Source organism: Diaporthe citri (assembly GCF_014595645.1).
Source record: "Diaporthe citri strain NFHF-8-4 chromosome Unknown scaffold_6, whole genome shotgun sequence".
Taxonomy (NCBI): Eukaryota; Fungi; Ascomycota; class Sordariomycetes; order Diaporthales; family Diaporthaceae; genus Diaporthe; species Diaporthe citri.
Genome location: NW_025064851.1, coordinates 1,500,537 through 1,528,318, shown reverse-complemented (window position 1 = coordinate 1,528,318; position 27,782 = coordinate 1,500,537). Strand labels below are relative to the sequence as shown.

General features: G+C 56.5%; 7 protein-coding genes across 7 annotated transcripts; 3 read left to right on the top strand and 4 right to left on the bottom strand.

The window, feature by feature from the left end:
- Nucleotides 1–1,577: 1,577 nt before the first annotated feature.
- INS49_012439 (uncharacterized protein) lies at nucleotides 1,578–3,273 on the bottom strand (the record flags this gene model as incomplete). The annotated part of the gene is made up of 4 exons (XM_043173142.1): nucleotides 1,578–1,756; nucleotides 1,851–2,550; nucleotides 2,603–2,988; nucleotides 3,051–3,273. 4 exons carry the CDS (start codon nucleotides 3,271–3,273, stop codon nucleotides 1,578–1,580), a joined length of 1,488 nt encoding a protein of 495 aa, XP_043022439.1.
- A 2,574-nt stretch (nucleotides 3,274–5,847) lies between these two features.
- Nucleotides 5,848–7,748, top strand: INS49_012438 (uncharacterized protein; the record flags this gene model as incomplete). The annotated part of the gene is made up of 5 exons (XM_043173141.1): nucleotides 5,848–5,888; nucleotides 5,947–6,242; nucleotides 6,324–6,557; nucleotides 6,638–7,027; nucleotides 7,099–7,748. The coding sequence occupies 5 exons, from the start codon at nucleotides 5,848–5,850 to the stop codon at nucleotides 7,746–7,748; spliced, it is 1,611 nt and encodes a 536-aa protein (XP_043022438.1).
- A 123-nt stretch (nucleotides 7,749–7,871) lies between these two features.
- INS49_012437 (uncharacterized protein) lies at nucleotides 7,872–8,261 on the bottom strand (the record flags this gene model as incomplete). Its single annotated transcript, XM_043173140.1, has 1 exon — nucleotides 7,872–8,261. The coding sequence occupies one exon, from the start codon at nucleotides 8,259–8,261 to the stop codon at nucleotides 7,872–7,874; it is 390 nt and encodes a 129-aa protein (XP_043022437.1).
- Nucleotides 8,262–10,797: 2,536 nt separating this feature from the next.
- Nucleotides 10,798–13,751, top strand: INS49_012436 (uncharacterized protein; the record flags this gene model as incomplete). The annotated part of the gene is made up of 4 exons (XM_043173139.1): nucleotides 10,798–11,676; nucleotides 11,734–12,031; nucleotides 12,091–12,315; nucleotides 12,370–13,751. 4 exons carry the CDS (start codon nucleotides 10,798–10,800, stop codon nucleotides 13,749–13,751), a joined length of 2,784 nt encoding a protein of 927 aa, XP_043022436.1.
- Nucleotides 13,752–15,103: 1,352 nt separating this feature from the next.
- INS49_012435 (uncharacterized protein) lies at nucleotides 15,104–16,522 on the bottom strand (the record flags this gene model as incomplete). Its single annotated transcript, XM_043173138.1, has 2 exons — nucleotides 15,104–16,332; nucleotides 16,399–16,522. 2 exons carry the CDS (start codon nucleotides 16,520–16,522, stop codon nucleotides 15,104–15,106), a joined length of 1,353 nt encoding a protein of 450 aa, XP_043022435.1.
- Nucleotides 16,523–20,304: 3,782 nt separating this feature from the next.
- Nucleotides 20,305–22,762, bottom strand: INS49_012434 (uncharacterized protein; the record flags this gene model as incomplete). The annotated part of the gene is made up of 4 exons (XM_043173137.1): nucleotides 20,305–20,696; nucleotides 20,768–22,335; nucleotides 22,411–22,622; nucleotides 22,718–22,762. 4 exons carry the CDS (start codon nucleotides 22,760–22,762, stop codon nucleotides 20,305–20,307), a joined length of 2,217 nt encoding a protein of 738 aa, XP_043022434.1.
- A 1,514-nt stretch (nucleotides 22,763–24,276) lies between these two features.
- On the top strand, nucleotides 24,277–25,903 carry INS49_012433 (uncharacterized protein; the record flags this gene model as incomplete). The annotated part of the gene is made up of 4 exons (XM_043173136.1): nucleotides 24,277–24,416; nucleotides 24,469–24,954; nucleotides 25,017–25,254; nucleotides 25,313–25,903. The coding sequence occupies 4 exons, from the start codon at nucleotides 24,277–24,279 to the stop codon at nucleotides 25,901–25,903; spliced, it is 1,455 nt and encodes a 484-aa protein (XP_043022433.1).
- Nucleotides 25,904–27,782: the final 1,879 nt, after the last annotated feature.

The window sequence follows — 27,782 nt, the reverse complement described above, 5'->3', positions numbered from 1 at the left end:
TCCGGTGACACGGAGTCTTCATTTATATGAGGTTGTATTGTATTTCCCCGCGTAGGTATCATGGGAGGATGTTCACCTCTCGGCAAATTCCCTATGTGTCTTGATCGTAGAGTGGTCACCTTCTGTTGGGCTCACCAATATGCCGAGCCCACCAGGTGAGCATCCTTCCGGAATAGGTACGATAAGGCCGGATAAATCAACTGACCAAGACAATTTTTAGACACGGCACGCTGTCGATTTGATGTCGTCTTGCAGCATGTGATGGCACGTACCAAGTAGTGTGAATAATCGGACCGAGAGACGGTCAGATCAATTCAATGTTTGCTTTCGAGACCCGATCGAAGCACGATCCAACTGACTTGTAACTGGCGAGCATTTAATGAGGCTGCCAAGGTGGCCAAAAGTTACCCCTGTTGACATGCCGGGCGGCGGGACGGATTGTTGATTTTCCAGAGGAATGAAGTTGGAAGATTGTTGTCCCAAGCGGACTGCAAGAGAGACAATATTCGATATCTAACTTTGCGAGCACGAAGTGGTATCTACGCTTGCCCATGAAGTATTGCATCAACAGTCATAACGTTGTAGACACTGGCCGACATGGAAGAATTGAGACGGACGAAAAAGGACAGCTAGGGCCAGGTTCCACCGACTGACCTGGTTGTACAAGCAATTTGGGCGCCCCTGAATCTTCTAGGTTGCTTTCTATCAGAACGTTAGTCTACGCCTTCATGACCTCCATCGCCACCGTCATCTAGCCCATCCAGACGGTCTTACCTTCTGCTGTCAAGATCATGATGTGCCACACATTGGCATTAAATGGTAACCCTACGGCGCAACTCTTCGGCTACGGGACCTTGTTAATGTATGGCTTTAGTATGCTTCCCGGGCCGCCAGGTTTGTGCAATGATCGATGTGCATGCTAAAACCAAAGGCGCCTCTACGATCAACCCAACTAGATGATGTTTCGCAACCTTCGTCTATTCCTACGCACCTGCGATCTTATCCTCTCTTCGCTGTGAGAGATTCTTAAGATCCTCATACCAGTGGCTACCAGGCACTGGTCCATACCTGAACGTACCTAAAAATAGGTACGAGACAATCGCCTTCATTGACCGCCCAAGTCCGACCATCCCGTGTGAATTTTGTATCAAAAGGTTGTACCAAGGGAGGTAGACTTTAGCCTATATAAGGTTCCTCATACGAATATGTGCCACTGAAAGTCTATTCTACGCGAAGTTGGGGGTCTCTGCGATCTGTACAGCCACTGACATTGCCAGCCTGCCAGCCTCGAAGACTTGTTGCTGTGCAACATAAATATATTGCACAGGAATGTGTGTGCTGAGAACGATCGGTAAATAGTAGATAGTGTATTAAAAACTCCGTGACGGCGCGGTATGAATGCCATTGCAAACAAAGACCAACCTTGGTGACGATGTGATAGACCCCTAGCGACCGGAAATCGGCGACGTGCCCTATCACAACATCCCTCAGGACAGTTTCACTGCCTTTGGCTCTTTCGGTATTGACACTTGGTCTAGTGTGCTAAAATGTTGCCGGGCTTCAACATCATCATTCCTTCAAGAGCACTCGATCAAGCATCTCTTGTTCTTGGGGGGAGCAAGAAAGTAGGTGACCTGCTCCATATCGTCGTCGGTCATGCCCTCCAGCGCAGACATCTTGGAGTTCGGGAACTCGCGGAAGAAGTGGGCAATGCCCAGCCTGAGCTCCATGCGAGCGAGGTGAAGGCCAAGGCAGACTGCAAAAATCGTGAGAAACTTTCCTTGGCGCGTGGTCAAGAACCTTGACGGCAGCTGAATGAGAAGAAGGTGGAGGTGGGGGGTAAATCTTACTGCGAGAACCACCGCCGAATGGCATGGACGCATCCTTCATAGCCTTTGTGGGTGCGGCCCACCTGTCTGGGTCGAACCTCTCGGGATCCGGGAAAATGTCCTCGTTCCGGTGCAAGCTCCAGGCCTGCGTGCAGACGACGGACCCGCCCGGGAGATACTGCCCAGCCAGGGTAGCACCCTCGGGAGGGACCATACGAGGCAGTCCGGATGGGGCCGCGCCGTGGAGGCGGAGGCTCTCCTCGATGACTTGGTTGAGATAAGGCAACTTCATTGCGTCGTGGTCCTGGAAGCCCTCCGGTAGTTGGCGGAGTTCCTCCACCAGCCTCTGCTTGATCTTTGGGTTTTGACAGACACGCCAGACGATGTATGTGAGGGTGATCGCGGTGGTATCCGTGCCAGCGATGATGTAGGTCTGGGCTTCATCGACGATTTCTTTGAAGGTCAAGGACTCATCCTCCTCGCCCTTGAACAGCCGGGTGAACAATGTTGGGAATGGCTTGTCCGGGTTCTCCTCCACAAGCCTCTTGTACCGGCCCAGGGATTCAGTTGCGTACCGCCGCATGTTCAGTATCAGGTCGGTGTTTTCCCCGAACCCGGGTATGGGAAAGCCCTGCATGGCGAGCCTGGCCAACGTGGGGAACGTGGCTCTCTTTGCTCCCACTGCAGCCACCTTCTCGAGGATTTCGATGTATTCGTTTTTCTAAGGCTCACATTTAGTACCAGCCGTCTAGAAAGGCCCGTCAGACACTCACCTCTCCCTGCTCCAACAAGCGGAAGGACTCGCCAAACGACAGCTCGCCGATGATATCCGTTGCCATGAACATCCACCACTTGAAAACGTCAGCTGTCCCTCTTGTCTTGGACTCCTCGGCCATTCGCTGGATGGTCATCCTGACGCGCCCCTCGATGGTGGGCTGGAAGGCTTGAAGTGCTGCGTCTGAGAAGGGCGCCTGGAGGAGCTTTCGATGACGGCGATGGAAGTATATGTCCGGTGTGTTGAAGACATTGTGCACCCCAGGAGCGCTGATAGCCTTGTAGAAAGGGGACTTGAGGTACGTCGCCTTAACAGTGTGAATCTGCTTAGCCGCAGCCACCTCCATGACATCGACCTCATTGGGAGCGATTCGAACGATGGGACCTATGTCCGGCATGTCAGTAACTTGGAGCATGTTCAGGGGAAGAGTAGTTTTGGGAGCTGACCGTATTTTTCATGGAGACGATGGACATATTTCGCCCTTCTGCCTTTCAGGAACTCGTTCGTCAGGACAATGCTTGTGATCTTGGAATACCACGGGCCCGGGACCTTCGACAGAGGATTCCGCAGCACACTGTACACAAGACCGAGGGCGGCAACGGCAACAGCTGCGAGGAGCAGGTGGTGGTATTGTTGGCCCAAAGGCCCGATCTCGGTTAAAGGCGACATTGTTTACGAGTCGATCGTGACACTGTCGTGCGTGATGAAGAGAATGAGCAAGAGGAAAATGCTCCGAGTGACGAACTCAGTGAGCTGTTATATAGTTCCTCATCAAAGCATGAGCTCAACGGTCGACATATCGGCCGCGCCGGCTCTGACAGATCAAGCACGGGCGAATTGCCTTCAAGCAAAGGGCCGACGTCACATCGCAGGAGACGCCGGGGCTCTGGGAATAATCATGGAAGTCTTGATCTCAGTAATTCCGCAGTACTGACTGGCCCATACCTCCTGACGTTGTGGGTCCCCTCTGAGAAACGAAACCTTGTGCTGGCGGGGGACGAAAGCACCGGCATGTTGCCCAAGTGGAGAGTTGCGTCTACACAGTGAGTGTTACCCAAGTATGCACAGCGGACGTCCACAGGCCAGCACGACGGCGCGCAGTGCCCGCTCTAGTGCTGAGCTCGCAGCAACTGCCCGCCCCGTCGCCTCACATCGGCGCCGACACTTGACCGTCCGAAGTCGCGAGATTGAGACTGGCTGTGCCGTGTTTGCCGCATGTTGATGCAGATCACTTGCCGTTCGTCATCAACTGACCGCCGTGGTTGCATGCGTAGCGTTGAGGGCCAGGTGGTACTGGCTCGGATCGTCCACTGAGTGGAGTCGTATATTTCTGGGGGCGGATGATTAGCTTGGAGGCAGCGAGCGTCCGGAGCCGAGTCGGAGATGTCCCCGAGGCACGGAGGGATTAGGTTCCGCTGCGGGCGGGGTTGTCATGCAATGCCCGGGGTGCTACACTATCTCGTATCTATAAGGGATGCCTTGCATTGGCATCGTTGTTTGTACGACTGCCATGTCGCCATGACTGATGCGTTTCTTGATACGCTCTTGTAGTATACGTCCTAGCAAGGTGTGTAGTACTCGTCAGGTAACCACCCCAAGACCCTGTGCTGTTTGTGTAGGTATTGCAGCCATGCATCTAGGCAATTGCGTGTGTTGCAGACAGAGAGAATTGAAGATCTGCCCTCCCAACTTGCCCGGGGGGAGGGGGTTGACGAGATAACAGCCGATGTGAACACAGTCAAGTACTCGAAAGTAACATTTTACGGCCTTCCGTGTGGTTCAGCAGTGATGTGGGAGACTTGAGAGTGCTGTGGTCATACAAGCTGAAATGACTCCCTTCTAGAATAGGCGGTCAGATCCCGCTGCCCGAATATCGGCACCTTTGAAAGAAAATAGAGGGCATGAGTGGGTGGTCCGATTGAGACATTGGTAATCAGCCACGCAACCTGTGATCCATGACATCTGCGTAGTTCCATAGAATTTGAGTGATGACTTCAGCCTCTTAGCGTGTATTACCCGAGGACTAAAACAAAGAAAAACCGACCTCTCCCTCGATTCGACCAGCCATCATCTTGAGGCTCAAAACAAGCATGTCGAGCATGTGGAATCTTTCAAACCTCCGCACCCTTCGCACGTCACCCTGTGACACAGCAGCTCTGTCCAAGACCGCTGCCGGTAAGCATCGGAGTAAGCATCTTTATCAAGCTTGGTTCCAGACGATCCGAAGAACCCGGCAAGCTTCTTGCACTATCCCACAAATGCTGACGGCCAGATATGAATCGCGTCGGCGGGCCGCACTCATGCAGGCCAGGGACCCAGGCCACTTCGCCCAGCGAAAGAGAGCGAAGAGTGCACACATTCCTTTTTTGGCTCGCATATGCATCGTCTCCTCTGTACCAGACCTGCCAGATAAAGTGGCTGCCCAGCAGCCTATCACTCGGCCTGGGCACTATCAATCGCGCTTCAGTCTGATTGCGCGCGGCGCCACTGTCATCTCGCGGGCGATGTTGCGAGCCTGTGGTTTATCTTGATTGCTTCTCTGCCATCTGCTTTAGGTGCGCACATTCTACCGTCTGTGTAGCAAGTTCTGGGGATATACAAATAATTTTTCCGCCCCCTCCCCTTCCACGCAGTCAGTATCTCAGTCTCCACGACATGGGACCCCAACCCCTCGCTCGGTTTCGGGGGCACCCCCTTGTCTTACCCCAGATTTGAGCCCACCGGGCGGCCCTTGGCAGACGCACGTCGGGGCCATCTACCGTGGTTGTCAAGTATCAGTAAGCTTCTTAGCCCGGCCCCCAGGTGGACGTGGATTGGAGCAGCACCCAGCCCCCGCAGGTTCAGAAGGGCATGATGGGCGAGCTTCCAAGGATGACAGCGCTCAGGTTGGACGCCTCCGCAGTTGTCCAAGAGGAGGAGGGCCCAGGTGTTTTGGAGAGTCGGGATTTGTTTTGCATCCCGGGGGCGTCTGGCATCGAGGGGATGCACGCATTGCTCGGCCGTTGATGTGTGTTCGCAGCGTGCACCATGGGAACCAACCCCCCGAATCGGGATACCCCGTGTCCCGAATCCGTGGGGCCCGATGGCAGTGGTTCGTCGGCCACTGCTGCAAGGGCATATATATGCTAAATTTCCCCTTGATTGACCAAGGCTCCTGTGATCTTTTTGGCCCTGAAGCACCAACCAATATCCATCAGTCGCCTGCCTCCTACAACCCACCATCTCCTGTAGAGCGAATCAAACATGGCCAACGACCAACAGCCGGGGAGGCATCTGGCACACAGGTCTGTCCTGCGCGAGATGATGCCCGTGATGAGATGCAAGACTGACAGATGACCCCAGCCACGCACGCGAAGAAGACATCCCAGGAACAGTCAACTTGAGGGCGGCCGAAGGCGACGACACCGGCTATGGCCAGGCCCTCTTCCCCGTCCCGGCAGAGGATCCCAACGACCCGCTGCAATGGGGCAACACGAAGAAGACGTTAATCCTGGTTACGTGCGCCCTGTATTCCTTCCTAGGCAACACGGCCCTCCTAGGGCCATCGGTATACATCACTATTTTCTCACAGGAGTTTGGCATCTCGCCAAACACCGCGTCTGGGCTGGTCAGCTATGCCAACCTTGTGTTTGGATTCGGTGAGTATTCCTGTCGCCTGCGTATCCGCCGTCCAGCCCGCCGGCCCCGTGATAGTTGCATCCCATGCTGACTTAATTCAGGCTCCCTCCTGCTGGTTCCCATGTATCGCAAATTCGGTCGCAGGCCCGTGATGCTCCTCTCCCTGATGTGCTACTGTGCAGGCCTCATCGGCGCGTCCCAGGCCACCTCGTACGGCGGGCTAATGGCCGCACGAATAATCCACTCGTTTGGCTCCGGTGTCTGCGAAGCCCTGCCGGTCCAGCTGGTGAATGATATCTTCTTCCTGCATGAACGAGGCCAGCGCCTCGGATATTGTGAGTCATGGGCACCCTCATGGCGCTTCCGCACCGTCTGCTCAGGTCTGTGAGCCGCGATTGATAGCCTGAAATCACAGACACCTTTGCCTTGTGCCTGGGCGCCATTGGCCCGCTCTTCGCGGGCTACATGCTCAACGGCGGGTACTCGTGGCGCCTCTTCTTCTACGTCGAGATCGCGTTCGGGGTGGCCCTCCTGATATTCGCCTTCTTCGTGGTCGAGGAGACGGCATACCACCGCAAGCTGACGCAAGACTCTTCCGATGGGCCCGAGGACGCGGAGAAGACGGAGGCGACGACAGTCGAGAGGAGTGTCACGGCCCGCTCGAGCGTGCCTAGGCGCAAGACATATCTCCAGACTCTCAAGTTCTGGGGGGTGTGGGAGCGCGACTCGGACTTCTTCCTCATGATGGCCCGGTCTTTTACTTATTTCCTTGTCCCTCATGTGTTCTGGGTGGTCACGACTTATGGTAAGCCTGCCCGTCCCGCCTATCCCGAAGCCTGCGTGCAGCATTGTGAATCTGACCAGTGCCGCCCACAGGTATCAACATTGGTATCGGAGCCCTGACTTTCAACTACATCATGCCGATCAAGGTGGTAGCTCCCCCGTACAACTGGTCCCAGCTCAATTCTGGGCTGGTGAGCGTCGGAACGATCATCGGCTACTGCGCCGCCCTTCCTTTCACCACCTCGTCTGACCGCCTGGCGGCCCGCTTGACCAAGAAGAACAACATGGTGCGGGAGGCGGAGATGAGGTTAGGCGTCTGCCTCCCTGCGATGCTCATCGCGCCCGCCGGGCTGGTAGTCTTCGGCTTCACGGCGGAGCGGAACCTCCACTGGATCGGGTACTTCGCGGGGGTTATCATGTCGTCGTGGTCGAGCTACTTCTACTTCACGTTCGTGCTGAGCTACGCGCTGGACAGCTACACGGCGAACACGAGCGAGATGCTGATCGCGATGAACCTCGGGAAGCAGGCGATCAGCTTCGGGATGGGTCTCAACCTGCTGGAGTGGGTACAGGCCAGGGGCTATGCTGTGATGATCTCGGGCGTGTTCGGCGGCGTGCTGCTCGCTAACCAGCTAGCTCTCATCCCGTTTATGCTGTACGGGAAGAGCATCCGGGCATACATGGCAAGGACTTGGTTGGCGAGGATCCATAGAGACAGCGTGAGAGAGGTCATGACGGCGTGACGGAATGAGCTTGCGGCTCCGTAGATGGCGGATTCTGGCAGCGGAGCGTTTCGGTGTTGTAGAGATCTCGTGCGCGTAGTGCATGTGTATAAATATTGGAACCAAATAAAATGGCCCTAATTGCTACCAGTCTCCGCCCACAAACCCCTGCCAAGGCGAGGTATGAGCATCATCGCCTGCCCACCATCTGCTTCCCGACAGGATGGACCACAGTAGCTTCAGCAGCATAGCGACCAGGGGCAGGCCCATGGCAGCAAGCACTAGCTTCTCCCTTTGCCTGGCCAATTCGCGCAGACGTGCCTGCCGGCGAAACTCGAGGGCGGCGATGTGAAGGTGATATGTACTCCCAGCATCGAGCACGAAGGGCGGCTGTGCGTGAGGGTGTGGGATGAGGTCGATGTCCGGCATGAACTCTGCTGCTCCGTCGGTCGGCTGGAGGTCTTCCAAGCCGGGGGGTTCACCCGGTGGTTGCCGGCGCGGCCTGAGGATCTGTGGCAATGGCTCCTCGCGCATGATTGCTGTGATGGATGATACGGGCCGAGAGTAGAGGGTTATGCGTCTGTTGAGAGTATGTTACCGAGCCTCTCTGCTCCGTCCCTCCACATGTCACAGAGCGGGTAGTAGCGTAAGATGCGAAGCGATGTCTAGACTCGCGCAGGTGGCGCGATGCTGTCCGGCACAGCCGAGGGGCACAGTTCCTGACTCCGGCGAGAGGAGCGACGGTGTCTTGGGTCGTGGTGCTCACAAAACGCAGGAAAGGTCCCAGTTGGGATAATGCAGAGGAAAATGGCGCGTGTCCTTTCCGAGGTGCCGTCAGCCGTGGCGGAGGACAGTTGAAGGTGCCTTGGTCGGATGATGGTGCTGACCGTAGGTCATCTCTAAGTATGTTCCGGGATCTCGGGATCACATCTCAGGGTCAAACCCTCGCCCCGCCTAACCCGTTTTCCACGGATCAAATGTCCCAGAGGACAGGACGATTTGAACGTCAGAGTGGTTGAGCAACTTGCGCGCCTGATAGGCAGTCATGGGCAAGAAAGAGCCGAATGCCTCTCTGAAGAGGCGAAATGCTGCAGGGGATTGCCATGTCTGAGCACCATCTGAGCACCATCTGAGCACGGCCCTCCGTCGGGTCCTTTTTTTGGACTTGTCCGTCTCCTGCAGGCGTCTTCAGGGTCGCATGGCGATTCTCATCAATCCAGATGAGCCTCTTATTCTTCAAAGCACGGAGTCGATGTCGGCCCGGATCGGCATACTCTGATCAAGATGATCGGGCTCGGTCAACAGGGGCCATCAACTGACTGCGGGCTAGATGCTGTGCTCCCGCCCTCTGCGAATCCATTGCACGTCATTGGTGCACCCGTCACGGTCGTGCAACCCACGCGAGAAGCTTGGCGCGATGAATTCCGACGCTGCCCACCTCAGCTCACCTCAAGCACTGCGATTGCGTCGAATCGTCAAGCCTCATGCTGGACCTCGCCTTGTGATTCGAATAAAGCCTCAGCTGCATTCGACTTCCAATGGCATCGAGAGTGCGGGTCCATCTCGCGCAACCTACGCACGCCCATTGGCTTGGCTGCATCGATGCGGGTGTTGGTTCTTGGGCGGGAAGGCTTAGACCACACCCGTCGCCCACCTGCAGGCCCGAGACGGCTGTTGGCATCTCTACCGTACAGCAGATCCGATTACAGTAGATGCCCGAGAGGAAGGTTCAATAGACGGTGGACAGTTGTCTCGCTGATCTCGCCGATCCCACCAGCTGGTCCATCCGAGGGCCTTGAGTCTCGCTGCCTGGGGTGGAGATTGCCCCAGACTCCATACACAGCAGAGTGCATCATCCACCGTCAGGCAGTCGTCGCAGGGCCTGCACGGTGACTAGAGTTCTCTTGGGTCTTGGAAGCCACAAATTCCTCTTTAAAATGAACGAGAAGGCTTACCGTATCTTGTGTACAAATATAGAAGCAAGCAAGCGGGGCGGGCACACAAACGTGGCGACCGACTTCTCTACCGGCCCGCCCTGTCTAGCCCCGATGTTGGGAATCCCTCCCATCCATCGCCTGCGCCGCAAATCCGCCAAGATGGTCGATTGTCTTGGGATCTGACACTTGATATTTCGGAAGCCACAACATGGGTCGTGTTGAATTTCATCACTGTAGGACGCTTTGTCTGTGTCTAACGGGCCCAGGCGAGTTTAGTCGTGTAGTTGTGGGGAGGGAATTGCTCTCGTGTGCTGTAGCATCGCCTGCCCATTAATCGGTCAGCCGCGCCTTGCTCACACAACAGGCAAACAAACCAAGTGCTCCGTTGGCAGGCCTGTTGGTCCCATGCGAGAGCTTCGCGTTTGCATCACATCACCTCGCATTCCCTTGTCTCCCTCGAGTCACTGCTGCTGATTGGAATCGGCTCCATTGCTCACCCCATCCTCCCCGCCTCTCAGCCCTGAGCCTCTCCCCCTCCGCCCTCCCCTGCTCAACGTCAACTACATACATCTATCTGTTTACTTTCGACGATCCTCCCACCTCTCCTCTGCCTTTCTACCATCTTCGACATTTTCCAATCAAGATAGCCAATTGGCCCGACCGTTGGTTCTTTTCTCCTTCTCAAAGGTAGGCTCTCCCTCATGTTACCTGTCGAATATCACCCTTGCCTTCTGATTACTCCCTCGTCTCGCTTGTCTGCCATTCATCATGCAGGATCAGAAGCATACAGCCGCGTACAACACGGCCCACAATTGTTGCCCGCTAGATATTACCGGCCTGGTGATCGGCCATGTGCAGGAACCAACATGGCTTGACCTCAAACATCTTCTGCCTCGTGGGGTGTTGCCTCCCGTGGGCTCTCCGTTGGGACTGGGATGCTGAGTAGCACTCATGGACCTGCGCCTTTTGTCTCCCCTCTCCTGCGGCACCCAAGCCCCCTCTTTCCCCGTTTCGCTCTTTTCTGTGCCATGTGATTCATTCCTTTTCCTTCATCGCAGGACTGACACCCAATTGCAGTACCAACATTGACCACGGTCTGCTTCAAACCCTTGGGGCGCCGGCAAGGCAACGGGATGGCCAGCAACGGCCTAGTCGACGGAGGGTCGCAGGATAACGAGCAATATGGCTCAAATCGGCCAGCTCGCGAGGAAGGAGGCCTGGGTATATCATACCCGGCCCTGATCCAGCGATCTGAGTCCAGCCAACCGCTCGTTGCCAACGCAGCCCCAACTGCCGGTCCCTCCTCCCCGCCGTACGACACTGCGGCACAGTACGGACACCCCGAGTTCTGGAATCCCCAGCTGTCCGGGCGCACACTGGGCGGCTTCTCCCCTACAATGGGGTCACCGAATGCAATGCCTTCCGAGGGCGACTTGAAGGGGTCGGTCTACAACGCATGGGACCGGGGCTCGAAGACGGCGATATACCGGACCCTAGATGACGGCGGGGCGGCGACGGCGGCGGGGGGGCGAGAGCGGAGGAGCGATTCCGACTCGATCAGCCTGGACTCGCTGCAGATGCAAGATGACAGCCAACAGTATTCCGGCGAGACCTTCAGCTCCGCCCGACAACTCGACCCGAGCGACTACGACAACTTCAAGAAACAGGCGCACGACCCGCCCCGTCCGTCGGGCGCACCAGCCGATGTACGTGTTAGCCGCCTCAGCTGGCTGTCTGTCTGGCTTATTATACTTTCCGTCTACTCGACCATCCTCAGCGGAATGTGGCTCGGGGTGGCGATCGCACAGCCGGGATGGGGACACACGATATCATCGGGTGGCTCAATGGACCTGTCGACCGCCAACGTCTTGACAGCAATCTTTGCCAAGACGATCGAGCTGTCCTTCGTGACGGTGTTTGTGGCCTTCATCGGCCAGGTGCTGACGAGGAGGGCCATCGCCACCAACGCTGGTATGACCATGGCGGAGATGACGATGCGAACCTGGATCACTGTTAGTCCCCGTCAGAATTCCCCACCTGTCGATGGAACACACCTCTGACTTGCGCAGCAACCTGGCTCTTTATTGGCGAATGGCCAGACTCTACGATATGCCGGGCACACTATCCTTGGCATCTTGACCCTGATTGCAACCCTTGTTGCAATGCTGTATACCACAGCCTCCGACACAATGATCCGGCCTAAACTCCGATTCAGCAGTTGGCATGATAGATACCTGGAGAGCTACGTTGTGGCGTCTTACGCGAATCCGGGATACGCGGAAGAATCATGCTCGACTCCAATTTCCACCGATCTGGACACGATTGCGGCCGGTGAATCCTGCCTTGGCGTGCAGTATTCCGGAGACTGTATGTGGAGGTGTACCTGGAAAACTTGAGGAGGACACTTTGACTGACACACTGTACAGCATATCAAAACCTCCTTGCTTTCATGACCACGTGGCGGGACATCAATTACAACGGCAGCACTGCGAGTCGCAACATGGCCGAGCGACCCGCTGCTCAAGCCATGCTTTATGACAATGTTACGATGATTGGCTCATGGATTGAGGCTCAATTCTCGAACGCAGAAGAGAGTTTTAAAACACACGATAGAGTCATCAACAATGTTTCGCTGGCATTGCCGCATCCAGGTAAGTCAACCCAAGATCTCGGGAATGTGAGGTCAAGTATTCATTTCGGGACAGGAGTCTACAAGGCGGCAACCAACGGTGAGAACGAGATCCTCCAGCCCTCGGACCTCGACGGGCTCGCCTCTTACAACATCTCTGCGAGCGTGATATCACCCGCAGTGAATGTCCTCTGTGTAAACATGAACAGGGAGGAGCTCGAACCTTTGGTCTACACAGCGTGGCCAAACGCAAATATCACGGAGAACAAGAGCGAACCCAAGCAAGAGACCGGCTGGGAAGAATGGGAAGGCGACGTGCCGCAACCTTCCGAGGACGAATGGCTCAACAGCACCGTCGTCGACGACATCTTCCGCTGGGGCCCGCGCTACGTGCGGCGCCCGCCGGTCTTCCAGCTGTACCCCTACGACAACAACATCATAACCAACACCACGGTCCAGGCCCTCAACAGCAGCGTCCCCGCGGACGCGGTCTACCTGTTCGGCAAGAGCAGGCTGATGGACGACTACACCCTCTGCGAGATGCGCTCCTGGCCGGCCATCCAGTGCAGCACGCAGTTCGACGTCTCTGGCGTCACGGGGATGTCCATGGAGGCGCAGTGCGCGCAGGAGGAGGACTTCTTCCCCGAGAACGCGCAGGACCACCCGGACCCGGACGCCTACGTCCGCCACATGGGCGACGGCGAGATCGGCACGAGCTGGGACTGGAAGGACATGGTGGACGGCTGGCGGCGGGCGATCGACCTGAACGGCGGCGTGACTAACAACAACGCCTCGAACGCGCGGATCCTCACCGAGCTCGCCCTGGCCGAGCCCCGGCTCAACGACACGCTGCCCTCGATGGCAGAGGCCCTGGCCGTGCTGGTCAGCAGCACGCTCGTCATCGCGTCCGTTGATTCCCCGTTCATCCACTACTGGGAGTACAACTTGACGACGTGGCCCAACATGACCGAAGCCAATATCCTGCCCGCCCCGGGCGCCCTGGCGTCCTTCCACGCCCGCGTGCGCACCCAGGAGTACGCCAGCTGGCACTCGTCCGACTGGCAGGGCATCTTCTACCTCGTGCTTGCCTTCACCTTCCTGCTGAACCTTCTCTGCCTCGCCTACTTCTGCCGCGTCGGCCTCGTCAAGGACTTCCTCGAGCCGACGAACCTCTTCGCCCTGGCCACCTCCAGGCCGGGCCAGTCGCGCTCGCCGCGTCAGCAGGAGGAGGAGGCCGTGATGGGCACCCCGCAGGTGGACAAGGAGAGGAAGAGGAAGACGGGCCTGGCCGTGCCGTACCGGCTGGCGTTCAAGGAGGATGCTAATCACTATTATTTCGAGGAGGCCGAAGATGAGAAGGGAGCTGCCGGCGCGAGGGCTACGGCGCTCGATGGCGAGGATGACGCTGCCGGGAAGCGGAAGAGCTATTACCGCCTTAGTAGTAGGATAGGACTATAAGGGGTTGGCGGAGATGGGCTCATCTCGCGTGCTTTAATCACAGCCTCAATTCAAGTATTTTGTAATTTCTCTGTAATGAAAGTCTTTGGAACTGACCTTTCCGACCCTATCAAGTGATACAAGCTATGTAAAATCCCAGACATGTCCAATCGTATGCACTGGGAATGCACATGTGTCACCAGAAGCCTGAATTGGGTCCCAATGAAAGAGAAGCTGGACGTGGATCTACTAAAGGTTGTGAGAAAGGTCGCGTGTTTCATGGATTACGTGCTAGACGTGAATATCCTATACGTAATGGCCATGACTGCAAGAACGTCGACGTCCAGATTCATTTCCCACCACAGGTACGAGCTTGATGCGAGATTACTTATCACCGCATATCTGCCAAAGCTCCCCTCCTCATCAAGCTCTTTGTAACCCAATTGGGTGCGTTTGAACAGGATGCAGTAAGCATGATGCCCACGCTGTTGGTCGTAGGAGCAACTTTGTCGTTAACTACGGAATGAGACCCAGTGTGTGTGTCAGAAAATGACAATGGGCATCACTAGCTGCGTGGGGCTGACTCAACAACAAAATGAACATATCGAGTGAGAAGAGTCAGTCCTCCTTACGTCGCCTGGAAGGGAGTCAGACTGCAGTCTTCTCTTCAGAACGATGTATACGCATGATAGCATAATCGCCTGCGTGACAGTCTTTTTTAGGACAACCCCTTGCAGGACAAATGTCCCATAGCGAAATCTGCAGTGCGATGATGTCTTGTAAGTTAATCCCGAAATGGCCTGGGTGATTATTGAACTCTTCTAATATACCCAGCTAGCTTGACTTGTACTGTACTGCCACTTGCAAGGTGGTGAGAATCAAGCCCTAGCCAATCACTGCCCAGTTTATCGTATGAACACAGGTATATTTGACAATTTATAAGGGCGAATACCGTCTCATTTCTCTTCGAAACAGACTTCAACACAACCCTATTCGGGCCAAGCTAAGACCTGTGGCCGTAGGTGTCTTGGTATACCTAGGTATGTTTGTTAGCAGAGGGTATAGGCACAGACACTGCCAGAAGATCTCAATCCGGACTGCAGTGATTCAAAGAGCATGGTGGCACTGTTCAAATCTATTTCGATGACTGTACTGCTCGTTTCTCTCTGGCTAATTATCCATGTCACAATTAACCGCATCCCGACCCTGGGGACGCGAAAGAATCAGACTCTCCCGCTCGCTGTAAGTACCCTTGATCCGTAGAATCCGTTGCCCATTGCGCCGCAATACATTTTGAGTAATTATGTCCCCACCCAGAATGGATTTGCCCCATGTACAAGAATCCCAATTTCCCCAGTCTTAGAGCATGAAGCTTACAGAAGCATGGTACCAACAAGACTGAAGAAGAAAACAACGCCAGTGACCATGAAGGCGCCCATGTCCAGAGGGCCAGGGCCGCCAGCGCCTGCGTTTCCGCTGGAGGAGCCAGTGGCGGCAGACCCGGTGGCAGAACCAGAGCCAGGCTCGGCATCTCCGGTCGACGTGCCGCCAGCGTTCTGAGAACCATCGCCCTTCAGGCCGGGGCCATCACCGGCGCCCGAGGTCATGTACTTAGATGCGCCCGTGGGAATGGCGGGCAGCAGTGTGTTGCTCACGAGCCAGTCAGAGTCAGCGGATGGGCAGGCCTGGGAGTTGGTTGTTGAGGCGAAGCCACCGTCGCCGGTAGGAGCGGGGTTCTTGGACAGAGCAGTAGCGTAGGCGGCAAAGTCGCTCTTCTCCGACACGCTGTCACCGCTGATAGAGACGATACCGTACCCGTTACCCTCGTCGGAGTACTCGTACACCAGGCCTCCAGAGTAGACGGCTGTCATCTCGCTGTTCATCAGAGCCTCGACCTCGCCGAAGCTACGTCCGTTGGTGATGCAGCCGTATTCGGAGAGGAACAAAGGAAGACCGTAGCCGGTGAAGTTCTTAACCTTCTGGTCCCAGCCGGACTGCGTGAAGCTGCTGTCGCACCACGAGTAGTCGTTGAAGGCAAAGAAATCGCTGCGCTCATCGTCTGTACCGCAGTTGAAGTACTGAGCAAGCTGGAAACGATTCTGAGAGACATCTGCTGCGGAGTATCCGACAGGAACCGCCCTGTAGCCACGGTTCCTGATGTACTGGCGCATGTCACGGGTGGTAGCCTTGACGTAGGGGGCAGCCAATGTAGTGTTGGCCTGGTCGTTGACAACCTCGTTTCCAGAGAAGAAAGCCAGGGTGTTGTCATACTTGACGAACTGGTCCACGGTGGCAAAGACACTCTGCAGATAGACGTCGTTGTAGGACTCGCCGGGGCTGTTGCGGTTGATGGAGTAGAGTGGGTTGTTGACGTCGAGAATCAGGTAGATGCCAGCATCAGACAGCTGGCTCATGCAGTCGTCGTGGCTGGCAGAGTTGTCGACGGTGTAAACACGGACTGTGTTGATTCCCAGCTTCTTGAACTCGGCGATGTCACGCTTGCAGGTGGCGGTATCGGCCAGCGGGTCAGCCAGGTTGGACGATCCACCAGGCTGGTAGTCGATGCCACGGACATAGAACCGGTCCTTTCCGGCCCAGAAAGCTGTTGGAGAGACAAGTCAGCAAGCAGTGCATGTAATTGAGGAAATGGGGAAATAGGGCGTCCTACCATTGCCTGAGGCCGTGACAGTGGGCAGGCTCGCCCGCTTGCTTGGTGGCTCCTGCTCGGTGGGAGTAGGGTTGGCCGAGACGGCGGCCGCCAGAAGGGCGGATGTGAGAGCAAAGGACTTCATGGTGGGTTATGCTGCGTTTGCGTCGAGCTCGTTGACAGACAGCAGATGTTGTTCAGTGTTGAGGCAGCCGGCGCTGTTCTACTCTGCTACTACAGTGGTAGTAGACAAGAGGCAGCAAGGGAGTGGCAGAGCGAGCGAAGTGAATCAATGTGTCAATTAGAAGAAGAAAAAGAATAGTTGATCCGACGAAGCGAGTGAGTCGGGCGTGTGTCGCGGATGGGAGACAAGAAATATCTCGCGATCAACAACGATGGCTGGAATGCGTTGGAAGAAGGTGAAGGGTGGTTGGGTATGGGGAAGGAGGGCCGTCTGATGTAGATCAGGGAGGAGAATAAGAAAAAGATGGAGGCCGGCAACAATAATAACGACCATAATCATGCACCTCTCCTTCCTCGCCCCTGGCACCTGGCCCCTTGCCCCTGCCGTCGCCCGCTGCCGTCGCTTCTGCGTTGCTAATTGGAGAGCCCCTTGCCCCAAAATGGCTCTGTTTCCCAGCCTGCCAGCTTGAGTTCCCATCCTGCTCGTAATGCTCAGGTTTAGCTTCCCGCCAGTCGTGGGTACAGTGCGCGTCTAAGTCGCTGGTCCCTTGTCATGATCAGACAGGGCTGGTGGGGTACTTGCCAAGATATGTAAGGCTTGCCGCGAAGCCAAGTCACTCCTTCCCGCCGCCCCTGCTCGGTCATCCTTGCCAACCCACTTCTCGCACTCTCGGATCAGCAGGAAGTATGCAGTCTACAGAGGTACACAGTAGCTTTGGTCATTTCATCTCCGCTGGCCAACCATCCAGCTCCAGGACGCGTGCACAGCACACCACCCTACTGGCCACCACCGAGAGTCTCACCTTCGTATTGGGTACCAGATCTCCCTACTGACGAGATACTGAATGTTGCTGCTGAGGCTCGTCGAGTGACAGTTTCCACCGTTTGGACTTCGATGCTGATGCAGTGGAGCGTTCTACCGTTTCGATGTCTCCTGTCCCTGGTGCTCCTCTTTCTCCCGGTCGTCTGCAGGTGCTCGGATTCACGACGAATGTAAATAATGACGTCTGGTCTGATTCGTACCCCAGCAGCACAGGTTTGACCCTGGAGAAGCGAGGCAGGACGCCCCAGCCATTGGAAACCATCGTCCCACTATTACCTAGTAAACTCAAACAGACCATCAACCCAAGAATGCTGGACACGCAGAACACAGCCGCAGACCACATTGTCCTTCCTGTCTTACCACCACCCTTGATTGGGGAAGCACACGGCCAAGGACGGGGTGACGCCAGTGCTGGACCACAGCAGTCAGTTTATTGCATCGCGCTGCACTGCCTCAAAAGCATGTGAGATGGCTGCATGGTTCGGCGGTTTCAAAAGTCTGTTCGCGGCCGATCCGATCCAATCCAGTGTCCACCAAGAACTGAACGCAAGGAAAAGCCCAATTGATCCTCTGGCTCGCCTCTCTTCCAGATCAAGATCACGATCGGCCTTGTTCGGCACACAGTACCTCCCCCAGCTCGAATGAACCTGCGGCCAGGCCTCCTTCGTGATTGTGGGTAACCGTATCAGCAGTGTGCTGTTGTTGGCCCCCCAAAACCTGCTTGTCGGGTTTGTCCTACCAGCCGGGCCAGTCACACAGCCTCACACCGCAAATCAGGAGTCAGGACGGACAGGCCTGCACAGCCGTTTTCATTTCCACAAGTATCCGTTATGCTTAGCGTTAAGGAATTAGGCTTTGATGGCGATCCCCTTGCCTGGGGGCTGTCGGGCCTGTCAGGTACATATTGTCTGGGTCTGCAATCCAGCCCACAGTAGCGCGTGATACCCCTGAAATGCTCATTTAACCCGCACCCTACCACTCGCCCACGCCTCCGCCCGCCGTTCCTGTTAGCACCCAGAACTGACTGACATTTGGCGACGTCAAACGAAGCTTCACCAAGCAATTGCCCAGGCTCGCCCCAGGTCTTGGAATTGCTTGGCCCAACCCGCTCAAAAGATGCATGGCAGATCTCATACCCGCGGGCACAGTGTCAAACATTGCGGAGATGAATTGCGAGGCGTCGTACATGGTTTGGTGTAGGTAGAGAGCGGCTGGGGAAGAGGGCAGGGCGACTTGGCAGTGGGCTGGCCTGCCCACCTGGACAACGCATAAAGTTCAGCACATCACCGAGCATGTCAACTGGACCTTGAGACCGGACGAATCTGTCAGGTGACGTCGTTCTCCGCGAGCGCAACACGGTAACATGGAAGACGTGAGCACCCAGTGTCAGGTTGATCTTCCAAAGGGGCATGAAACATGTGCACAAGGCGCAAGTGTTGAAATACCGATAATATCCTGATATTCGGCATTGGAGGCTCGAGCGTGACAAGAGATGACGTCCGAAAAGGGGACCCTCCGTCTTGTGAGGCTGAGAAACATCGCGAGCGGCACATCTTGATGGCTACCTGCCTGCCGTCCGGAACACGTGAAGAACCACGGCTGCACCATGCCTTTCCTTCAATCGGACTGCACAGAACCCCTTGAACAACTTGATCACAGCAATTTAGCTACATCTAGCGTTCCCCATGCACAGACACGGCCCGTCGCAGCTCTTCTGACCCAGGGTCGGTTTAGCACTTCACCCCATCGATGGGCCTGCTCACTTACACAGCATCTCTTATGCCTCCCATCGCATCAAGCCCCATCTTGCAACCACTTCCTCAACTCCAGATAGCGATCCTGAAAGCCGTAGGAACTGTAGACAGTCCGTTTTTGTCCTCCCGTGTGAGACGTTTGCTTCAACCCTACCGGTTCCCACGCGGGTGATTCTGGAGTCATCACATGGGTACGGCATCGACGATGCTCGTCCTTCCACCATCCCAGCTTGCACGCGAAACAATCCCACTCACCTGGCCGCTCGCACCACCGATCTTTCTGCCTTAAGCCGTTGTCTCCCGTTCGGCAATCTGCTGCCACAGAGGCCCGGCCCATCGCGGCTGCATGCTCCAAGCCGTTCCCTCCGTGGGCTTCCACAGTCGGCTTACAGATAGGTCTCATCCCGCGTGGGAGGAGCCCCTGCTCCCGAGCGCGAAACTGACAAACACAGCGAGATACCATGTTGCACGTCAGCCGTCGTGCGCGGTATAGAGATGTCGGCACATTGCTTCAGCCGCCTGCTCGAGCGAAGGGGCATGTGGCGATGCTGGGGACGGGCGCTCAGGGACGTGTGCCGTCGACATAGAGACAGGGAATTTGTTAGCCTGGCCCTGAGGGCTTAATATGAGAGAACACGAAATAGTCAGTCCTTTGGCTACGGCGCATAGTGATACCATTATGGCATGGCCAGGTGACGAAACCGTCCGAGAGGTTCCATCTGCAGTCAACGCAGCAGGACATCGTGGGAAGAGCAGAGTTGATAGACCTTTTGAGGCTTCTATAGGTTGAACTTCTTAGACTTCTGTCTCCGACGTCCTGCCTCGTAGACAATCCCTTCATCCTCGAAGCGTAGATAAGTCTCGGCTGACAATCTGCATTTGCAACGGCAGCAGGCTCGTCACCGCTCTATCTTTAATCTACATCATCAATTTGAGACCAGCATGGCCATGCCAGGCCATGCCACCAGTAGAACCACAGCCCATGGTTTGAACGTGCCTCTCCGATTTGCCTATTTACAATCTCGCAACCATACCAAAGACCGTCGCGATGCGTGCACGAGCGGATGAGTACAGTAACGTTGCTGTCCTCTCTCAAAATGAAACAACACTTGACTTTCACCAGTGTCTCGCCTCGCCTTACCTTGCCTCGCCTTGGCTGCGCCCGCTTCAAACAGCTTGCACGTAGCTAGCAGGCACGCTCTTGGTAAGCCCGCCCTTCTCGACCTCGGCCCAGCCGTCGCCGGGGTCCTCCTTGATGAGGACGAACCTCTCCCCCTCCACCATGGTGTGTTCGGTGTCGGACTGCGCCGTGTAGTCGTAGAGCGCCTCGACGTACCGCAGCTTCTTGGCCCCGCGCCGGGGCGCCACCGCTGGGCCCTTTTTCTTGATCGTCGGGGCGCCGCCTATCGAGGAGCCCGAGTTGCTGTACGTCGAGGGCGGCCGCGCCGACGCCCCCGTGTGCTGAGGCGCGATCGCCGACGCCGGTAGCACCTCGATGTAGGAGGCCGGCACGATGCCTTCCTTATAGCCCGCGCGGACCTTGGTCCATCCGGATCCAGCTGAGGGGGTTGTCAGTACTCGCGATTGTACTTGCTTTTATACGGGACGGATGATGGACAAGGCAACTCACTATCGGGCTCTAGCACGACGACCTCCCTGCCCTCAGGTACAGAGATCTCTCCTTCGCCATTTGCTTCGAACGTGAACAGCATCTTCGCTTTCACCTCCTGGTGGCTAGCTCCCGACCCGTTTGGCGCACTTCCTGGCAGCTCGCTGATGTATGCCGCCGGCGGGGGCGCGATGACCCTGTTCTTCCTGACCGAGCCAGATGCGATCGTAGACGTAGGCCTCGTGCTCGTGGGGACCTCTGGCGGCGTCTCCTCTTCCGTTGGGCTCATTGCGGTCGTGATCGACCGGTGCGCGCTGGCGGCGTATCCTGAAGACATGCTGTTCATAGTGTTCGTCCTCGACAGAGCGGGCAGCTCCGCGACCTTGTCGCCGGAAGCAGGGCTGGGACTGAGAAGCGAGTTGGCGGCTTCCTGCCGTTGCTGCTTCAGTTTCTTGCGTTCCTCCTTGGACGACTCGCCAGGGCACTCGGCGGGAACCTTCATCTCGCACTTGCTGTGGCACGTGTACCCGCAATCGCGGCAGTCGAAGCCCTTTGCCGAGAGGCCCCATATTCTCTCGCCGCAGAGGTCGCAGTTTGTTGGGATCTTGAATGTCTGGGATTTGAAATTGTGATTCTTGGCGCCGAGCGTGACGTCTCCTACGACGGCAGTGATGGTGGATGTCTCGACCTCGGCGGTGACCTTTTTCCTGTCCACGGCATGAAGCTGCTCCTGGAGCGCGAACATGGCTGCGACGACAGTCACCTCATCGCTCTTGTCTTGCCCGTCGCGCACCCTCTGCTTTGCCCTTTGCGCCCCTTCCACCTCCCTCCTCTTCTTATCTACTTCTCGCTTTAGCTCTCCCAGCGAGCCCTTGGACTTGTTGAGGACATTTCGCAGATAGATCTTAGCCGTCTCGTCCACGACCATCGTCGGCTCGTCATGCCACACGGGGCTCGGCTCGAAGACCCTGTCTGGTGGCTCGTTGAATGCGCCCATGTTGTGTCGGATGTACATCATCGAGTCGAGATGTGGCTGGTTCCGCGAGATCTCCTCGGTCTGGTGCTGAATCAACCCTTGGCTCTGTTGCAGCATACCCATTTCCAGTTGCGACGCAAATGTCCAGAGCCCGTTCAATTTCAGTACCCGGAACTCGTTGAGATCTTGCAGGCTGTCCAGGAGCTCGGGCAGGTACTCGTGGTAGTACATCTCCTTCTGCTTATTGGTGACGTTGATCGATATCAGGTAGGTGTTCTTGATGTTGTTCATCTCGATGATTTGTTGCTGGTATGCGCTCTGTGCTTTTGCCTTGTCAAACGACGACTCGGACTTCTTGCGCTTGCTCTCGACCTCTTGACACACGGCGTCATATTTGCCTTTCGTCTTGCGCAGCTCGGCGTAGGAAGAGTCTCGTTCCTTCTCCAGCTTGTCGGCGTACTCGGCGTGTTTCTTCCGGACCTCCTCGAACCGCGTGCCGAGGACCTTCATGGGCTCGGCAACTTTGGTGATGAGGTCGTTCGCATAATTGTCGTGTTCCTTGGCTCGGCCCTCGAGGGTTGTCAATTGTGTGGTCCATGTCGTGACGGAAGCGCTGTGTCCAGCGTTGTCAGCTCGTGCTCGCGTGCTCATGATCTCCCAAGGCTGTCACACCCGGGCCACCGCTCACCTCTCTATGGAACCAGGTGTCATGGTCGGCGTGTCACCGACACCGAGCCCCGCGGACTTCTTTGCTTTCTTCTCGAAATACTTGTTCGCGAGGGCTGTCAGTTGTTTGGCGTAGTCCTTCTCGATCGCGGCACGTTCGCGGTAGAAGCCTTGGATATCGTCGAGCCATGCTATGCCGTTGGCGACCCAGGCGTTGGCGGGTTTGAAGCCATCCTGTGCGCCCATGTGGGATCAGCAGATGCCAACTAGCATTTCATCCCCTTGCCGTTCCCCCCCCCCCTTCTTCTCTCCGTCCTGCAGTTCCATACCTTCAATTCCGCGCCGAAGGTCGGTGCAACGTCCACCTCGGCCATTATCCCTGTCAAGTTGTCCGCAAGGAGCAGCTGTCATGCGAGGCAGGTCCGAAGCCCTTCTGTAGTCTATAACTTGAATATGTTGTAGTAAATGTCTCGAGAAACTGGCGAGCGTCGAAGCTTCAGAGGGGCGGGCTTTAATCGCGAGAGTGAAGTGCTGGGCGCAGGAGTTCGAACGACAATTCAAGGGCCCCTCCAATTGCCAAGCATGGATAAAATGCGGCCGAAGGATGGGGGCGCTGGGCCAAGGATGACACCCTGTTGGGTTGGTTCTTGGATGACGGTGTTTGTCTCTGGGGTCGAGGAACAGTCGGGGCCTGCAGGGAAAAGTGAAGCAACACAGTTGAGGAGTATATGTACAGGAGAGTATAGTTGAATGCAGTGCAGTGCAATACAATACAGGAAGACGTTGCCAGAAGATTCGTGCGACCTTAGGAGACGTGCCGGACCCGTCCGTCCAAGGCCGGCCAAGAGGTTAAACGGCCATCACAACCCTTTGGGCTTCGTCATCTGCCATGCGACGGCCGACCCGCGCTGTTTGGGCATTGGGCACCTACCCGAGAAGCCGTGCTAATCAACGCGTGCTCCACATGGGAATAAGGATCAACCCCTGACGATGCCCTGAGCTGGCCGCAAGGCGCTGTAAAGCATCAATGCGTCCGCCTTGCTGTGTTGCCGCACTACTGCCAACATGATTTGGACCAGAATGCCTAGACTACAATACCTGTCACGGCCTCACTGAGGGGCAATGTGTGTGACACGGGGTTGACAGCCTTTTCTGCGAATCGAGACCTGCTGGGCACCTAACGGTATGTTCTGTACCTACCTAGGTACCGAGGTAGGTCAAATACTGCAAAACGTCTAATATTGCACTATATATTTCTTCAGCTGTTGACGGGAAGACTTCTTCGCAGCACACCATTGACCTTCTAGAAGATCCTCAGGCGAGTGCCCAGCAGTGTGCGAATGGAAGGAGCTGGTGGGAGGCGGCTTACCTGCCTACCAAGTAGATACCGGGATACCCGGATAGACGTGTAAAACACTGAAATGAAGAAGTACCTGCGTATCGCCTCTGCTCCTGCCCACCCGAGACCGTCAGCTGCGGCTGCCCCACCACCCCGCCATCCATTGCTCAATTGGCCTGACTGCCTGGCAGCTGCTGCACTGGAGAGCTTTATCTTTAGCGTCTGTCCAAAAAGTTGACCTGAAAGGCACCTTGAGGTCCAGACTAGACTCGAGCCCCACCAGTTATAACAACACTGGTCCTGATATTGACCGACCTTCGTCAAAGCCATTCATACTTCACAAGTCGCACACTGGAAACCGTCCTTTCAGACAAGACACGGCAGAAGTCGCAAACGGACGCCCTTTCCTCTCCCAACCCCGTCTCTTGTTGCAGCACGAAGCACCTGCTCTTGGTGCTTGCTGTTCTCACCCCTCACGAACCTCATCCCGCCCTCACCTTCGCTCGTCGCATCGCATCTCATCGCGACGCGATCGTCGACTCACTCACCATGGCGACTTCTTGGGCAGACGACGTGGAACAAAGCAACCTCAACGAACCTAGTTACGATGTTGAGGTCACCGTGTCCAACCTGGACGTCGACACCGACAACCCTCTCTCGTCTGCAAAGACCTTTGAGGACCTGAACCTGTCCGTAACCTGTGCCCGCGCGACAGTGACACTAGGCTAACATTCCCCACAGCTCCGAGGGCATCTACAAAGGTCTTCTTGCCATGAACTTCAAGAAGCCCTCCAAGGTCCAGGAGAAGGCTCTTCCTCTGCTTCTCTCAAACCCTCCCCGCAACATGATTGCCCAGTCTCAGTCTGGTACTGGAAAGACCGCCGCGTTCGTTATTGCCGTTCTGTCGCGGATCGACTACAGCAAACCACACCAGCCCCAGGCACTCCTTCTGGCCCCCACCCGAGAGCTGGCCCGTCAGATCCAGAACGTTGTCAAGTCCGTGGGCCAGTTCATTCCCGATCTTATTGTCGAGGCCGCCGTTCCCGGCGCTGTCGACCGAGCGACCGGTGTTAGAGGCTCCGTTGTCGTCGGCACGCCTGGCACGGTCATGGATACCATCCGCCGCCGCCAGTTTGATCCGCGAGAGCTGAGGATCTTCGTTATTGACGAGGCCGACAACATGCTGGATCAGCAGGGCATGGGCGAGCAGTGCATGAAGGTCAAGAAGTACGTCTTGGTGGCCCCCTTTCACCATGTCAACGCGTGCAACACTAACAGTCCTCAAACAGCATGCTTCCTAAAAACATCCAGGTGCTGCTCTTCTCGGCCACCTTTCCAGACCGAGTCATTCAGTATGCTGAGCGCTTCGCGCCCAACGCGAACTCCATGCGACTCAAGCAGCAGCAACTTACTGTCAAGGGCATATCGCAGATGTACATGGACTGCCCATCCGAGGGTGACAAATACGATGTTCTCGTGAAACTTTACGGCCTCATGACAATCGGTTCCTCGGTCATTTTCGTCAAGGTAAGCACCCGATGTCCCCATGGCGGGCTACAAGGCCGTGTCCGCTGACCTTTTACAGACCCGAGAGTCGGCCAGTGTCATCGAGCAAAGGATGATTGCCGACGGCCACAAGGTGTCGGCCCTGCATGGCGCCTTTGATCCTGCAGATCGTGACCGCCTCCTCGAGGAGTTCCGCTTGGGCCGCACCAAAGTCCTGATTACTACCAACGTCCTTGCCCGTGGCATTGATGTTTCGAGCGTTTCTATGGTCATCAACTACGATATTCCCATGAAGGGCCACGGCGACTCTGAGCCCGACGCAGAGACTTACCTGCACCGTATCGGCCGCACAGGTCGTTTCGGTCGTGTGGGCGTCAGTATCAGCTTCGTGTCGGACCGCAAGAGCTTCAACGCCCTGGCCGAAATTTCCAAGCACTACCACATCGACCTGGTCCAGCTGAGCCCGGATGACTGGGACGACACAGAATCGAAGATCCACGAGGTGATCAAGTCGAGTCGAGCCCAGGATACTTACAAGCCCGAGGACCTCCCGAAGGCGGTGGAGGACCTCAAGGTTGCGGATCAAGCTCCCGCCGCGCCTGCTTCGGAGCCTACGCCTTCTCCGGCCCCGGCCCCGGCCCCGGCCCCGGCCCCGGCAACCCAGGGTTAGAACCCCCGGGTGCAGAATGGCTGGAATGCGCCGGGCGCAACCCAGGGCTTCAGTTCTCATGTACCCAATGGCTGGCAAACGCCGAGCTGGGGCCCAGGAAACCAGTGGTAGATCCGTGCTCTACTGATCAGAGGGAGGAGGTCAAGTAGCACGGAAGCCGACACAGGAGGTATTCAGACGTCAGTGGCTCGCCAGAACAGCGAAGCGGAAGAATCACCGCGGTCTATTGTCCCAGGGAAAGATAGGGCAGCAGGAGGGCGTGGACGGGTTTTGTTCTTGCAGCTTGAAGACAAGCGTGAGTCGCAGAGGACACTGCCTGAATTGCTGCTGCTGGTAACGCTACAGATGAAGCAGAAAAGTTGATTGATTGAGTACACAGGGAAAAGTCTAGAAGCTGTAATTAAGATTCCCCCAAGAGCAATGCGACAGACGATCTGCCCAAGGCCCAGCCAGATTGTCACTTTCTCACAAGATAGAATTTGTTGTGTGACATGTTCGCCGAAGCGCCGGGCCTGCATGGAGGATAAAACAAAGGCTAATCTGGCCGGTTCACTGGCGAGAAGCTTGTGGCGGCGCTTGGCACGAGTTTGTGTCCCCAAGATGCGCAGGAGTTCCCAAATCTCGGATCGGCGAGCATCATTCGGGAGGCGACTGTGTCAACGACGTCAGAGGTCAAGCAAGCGATTGCTTGGTCGAACCATTGAAAATACGGTATAGGACAAGTCTGCTTCCCTGCCCCCCTGCCCGCAGATATCGAAACGAGGGAGAAGCCCCTATCACGGTTTCGACGTGAGGACATCCGCCCAAGCTCTGGCCAACCTCGAGCCTGGGGTGGAAGTGCCTTCTCCACGCCTGTCCGCTGGTGGGCCGGAGTTGGGCTGCTAACGGACCCGACTGGCCTGCTGCGTGCTCGCTTAGGCCTCGTGCTGGCCATTTGATTGGGTCCCGGGGGCCTTGCAGGTGGTTGCTCAACCCGGACATGCAGAGCACCTGGTACCCTTGTTCCCCAAGGGTTTGTTGGCGCCCGCGACCCCAGGACCCAGATTTAGGCGCCCCGTAAGCGCGCACAGGATGACCTCGAACCGACCGGCTCCCGGCCCACAGCCACTCATCAGCCTGTTCAGCCAGCCAGCCCCGGATGCAGTCTCTCTTGCCGCAGCAGATGCACGTCCACAGTAGCAGCAGCAACGTACATGCATGATGACTGACTGACTGACTGACTGACTGCTTACTACGGCGGCATTTGTGCGGCGCAACCTCTTCCAAGATTGGGTTGCCATTGCCTGTCCTGGCCGACAGCATGCTCACCGGGTCCCCATCCATCCGCCCGGCCCACTCCTCCCCCATTCCTTCCCGCTCTTGCTCTGCTCTTCTCCGCTCTACACTGCAACCTAAGAATACAGTCAGTACTGTTCTGCTGGAATGAGCGCAGATTGACATCTGCACCTGCAGCAGTGTACCCACCCACCCACACCTACTCACACACACGCACACACACACAAGCTCGGCGGTGGGATGCGGTACTTAGCGCGCATGGGATTTCCACTCCCGCCCAGAAATAGCATCGCGGCCAACCATGAGGCTCAGACACGCCGGGTCTGACCTACCTCCTACATACAGGCACACAGAGAGAGCGACATTTGTCTCCGTACCCCTCGTGCTTCCCTGGTTCTGGACCTCCTTCTGGATGGATCCATCCCGCCTCATGACGTTCCTCAGCAAGGGCCCGCCACCGCCGCCTCCGCCGCCATCACTGCTACTGCTACTGCTTCTGCTACTGCTACTGATCCTGCTGTGCTCTTCTGCCGCACATGTCAAGACCCGTGGGAGGGGCGGCACGGCAGCGCAGCGGATTGGGCAGAACGGGGGGTGGGAGCAT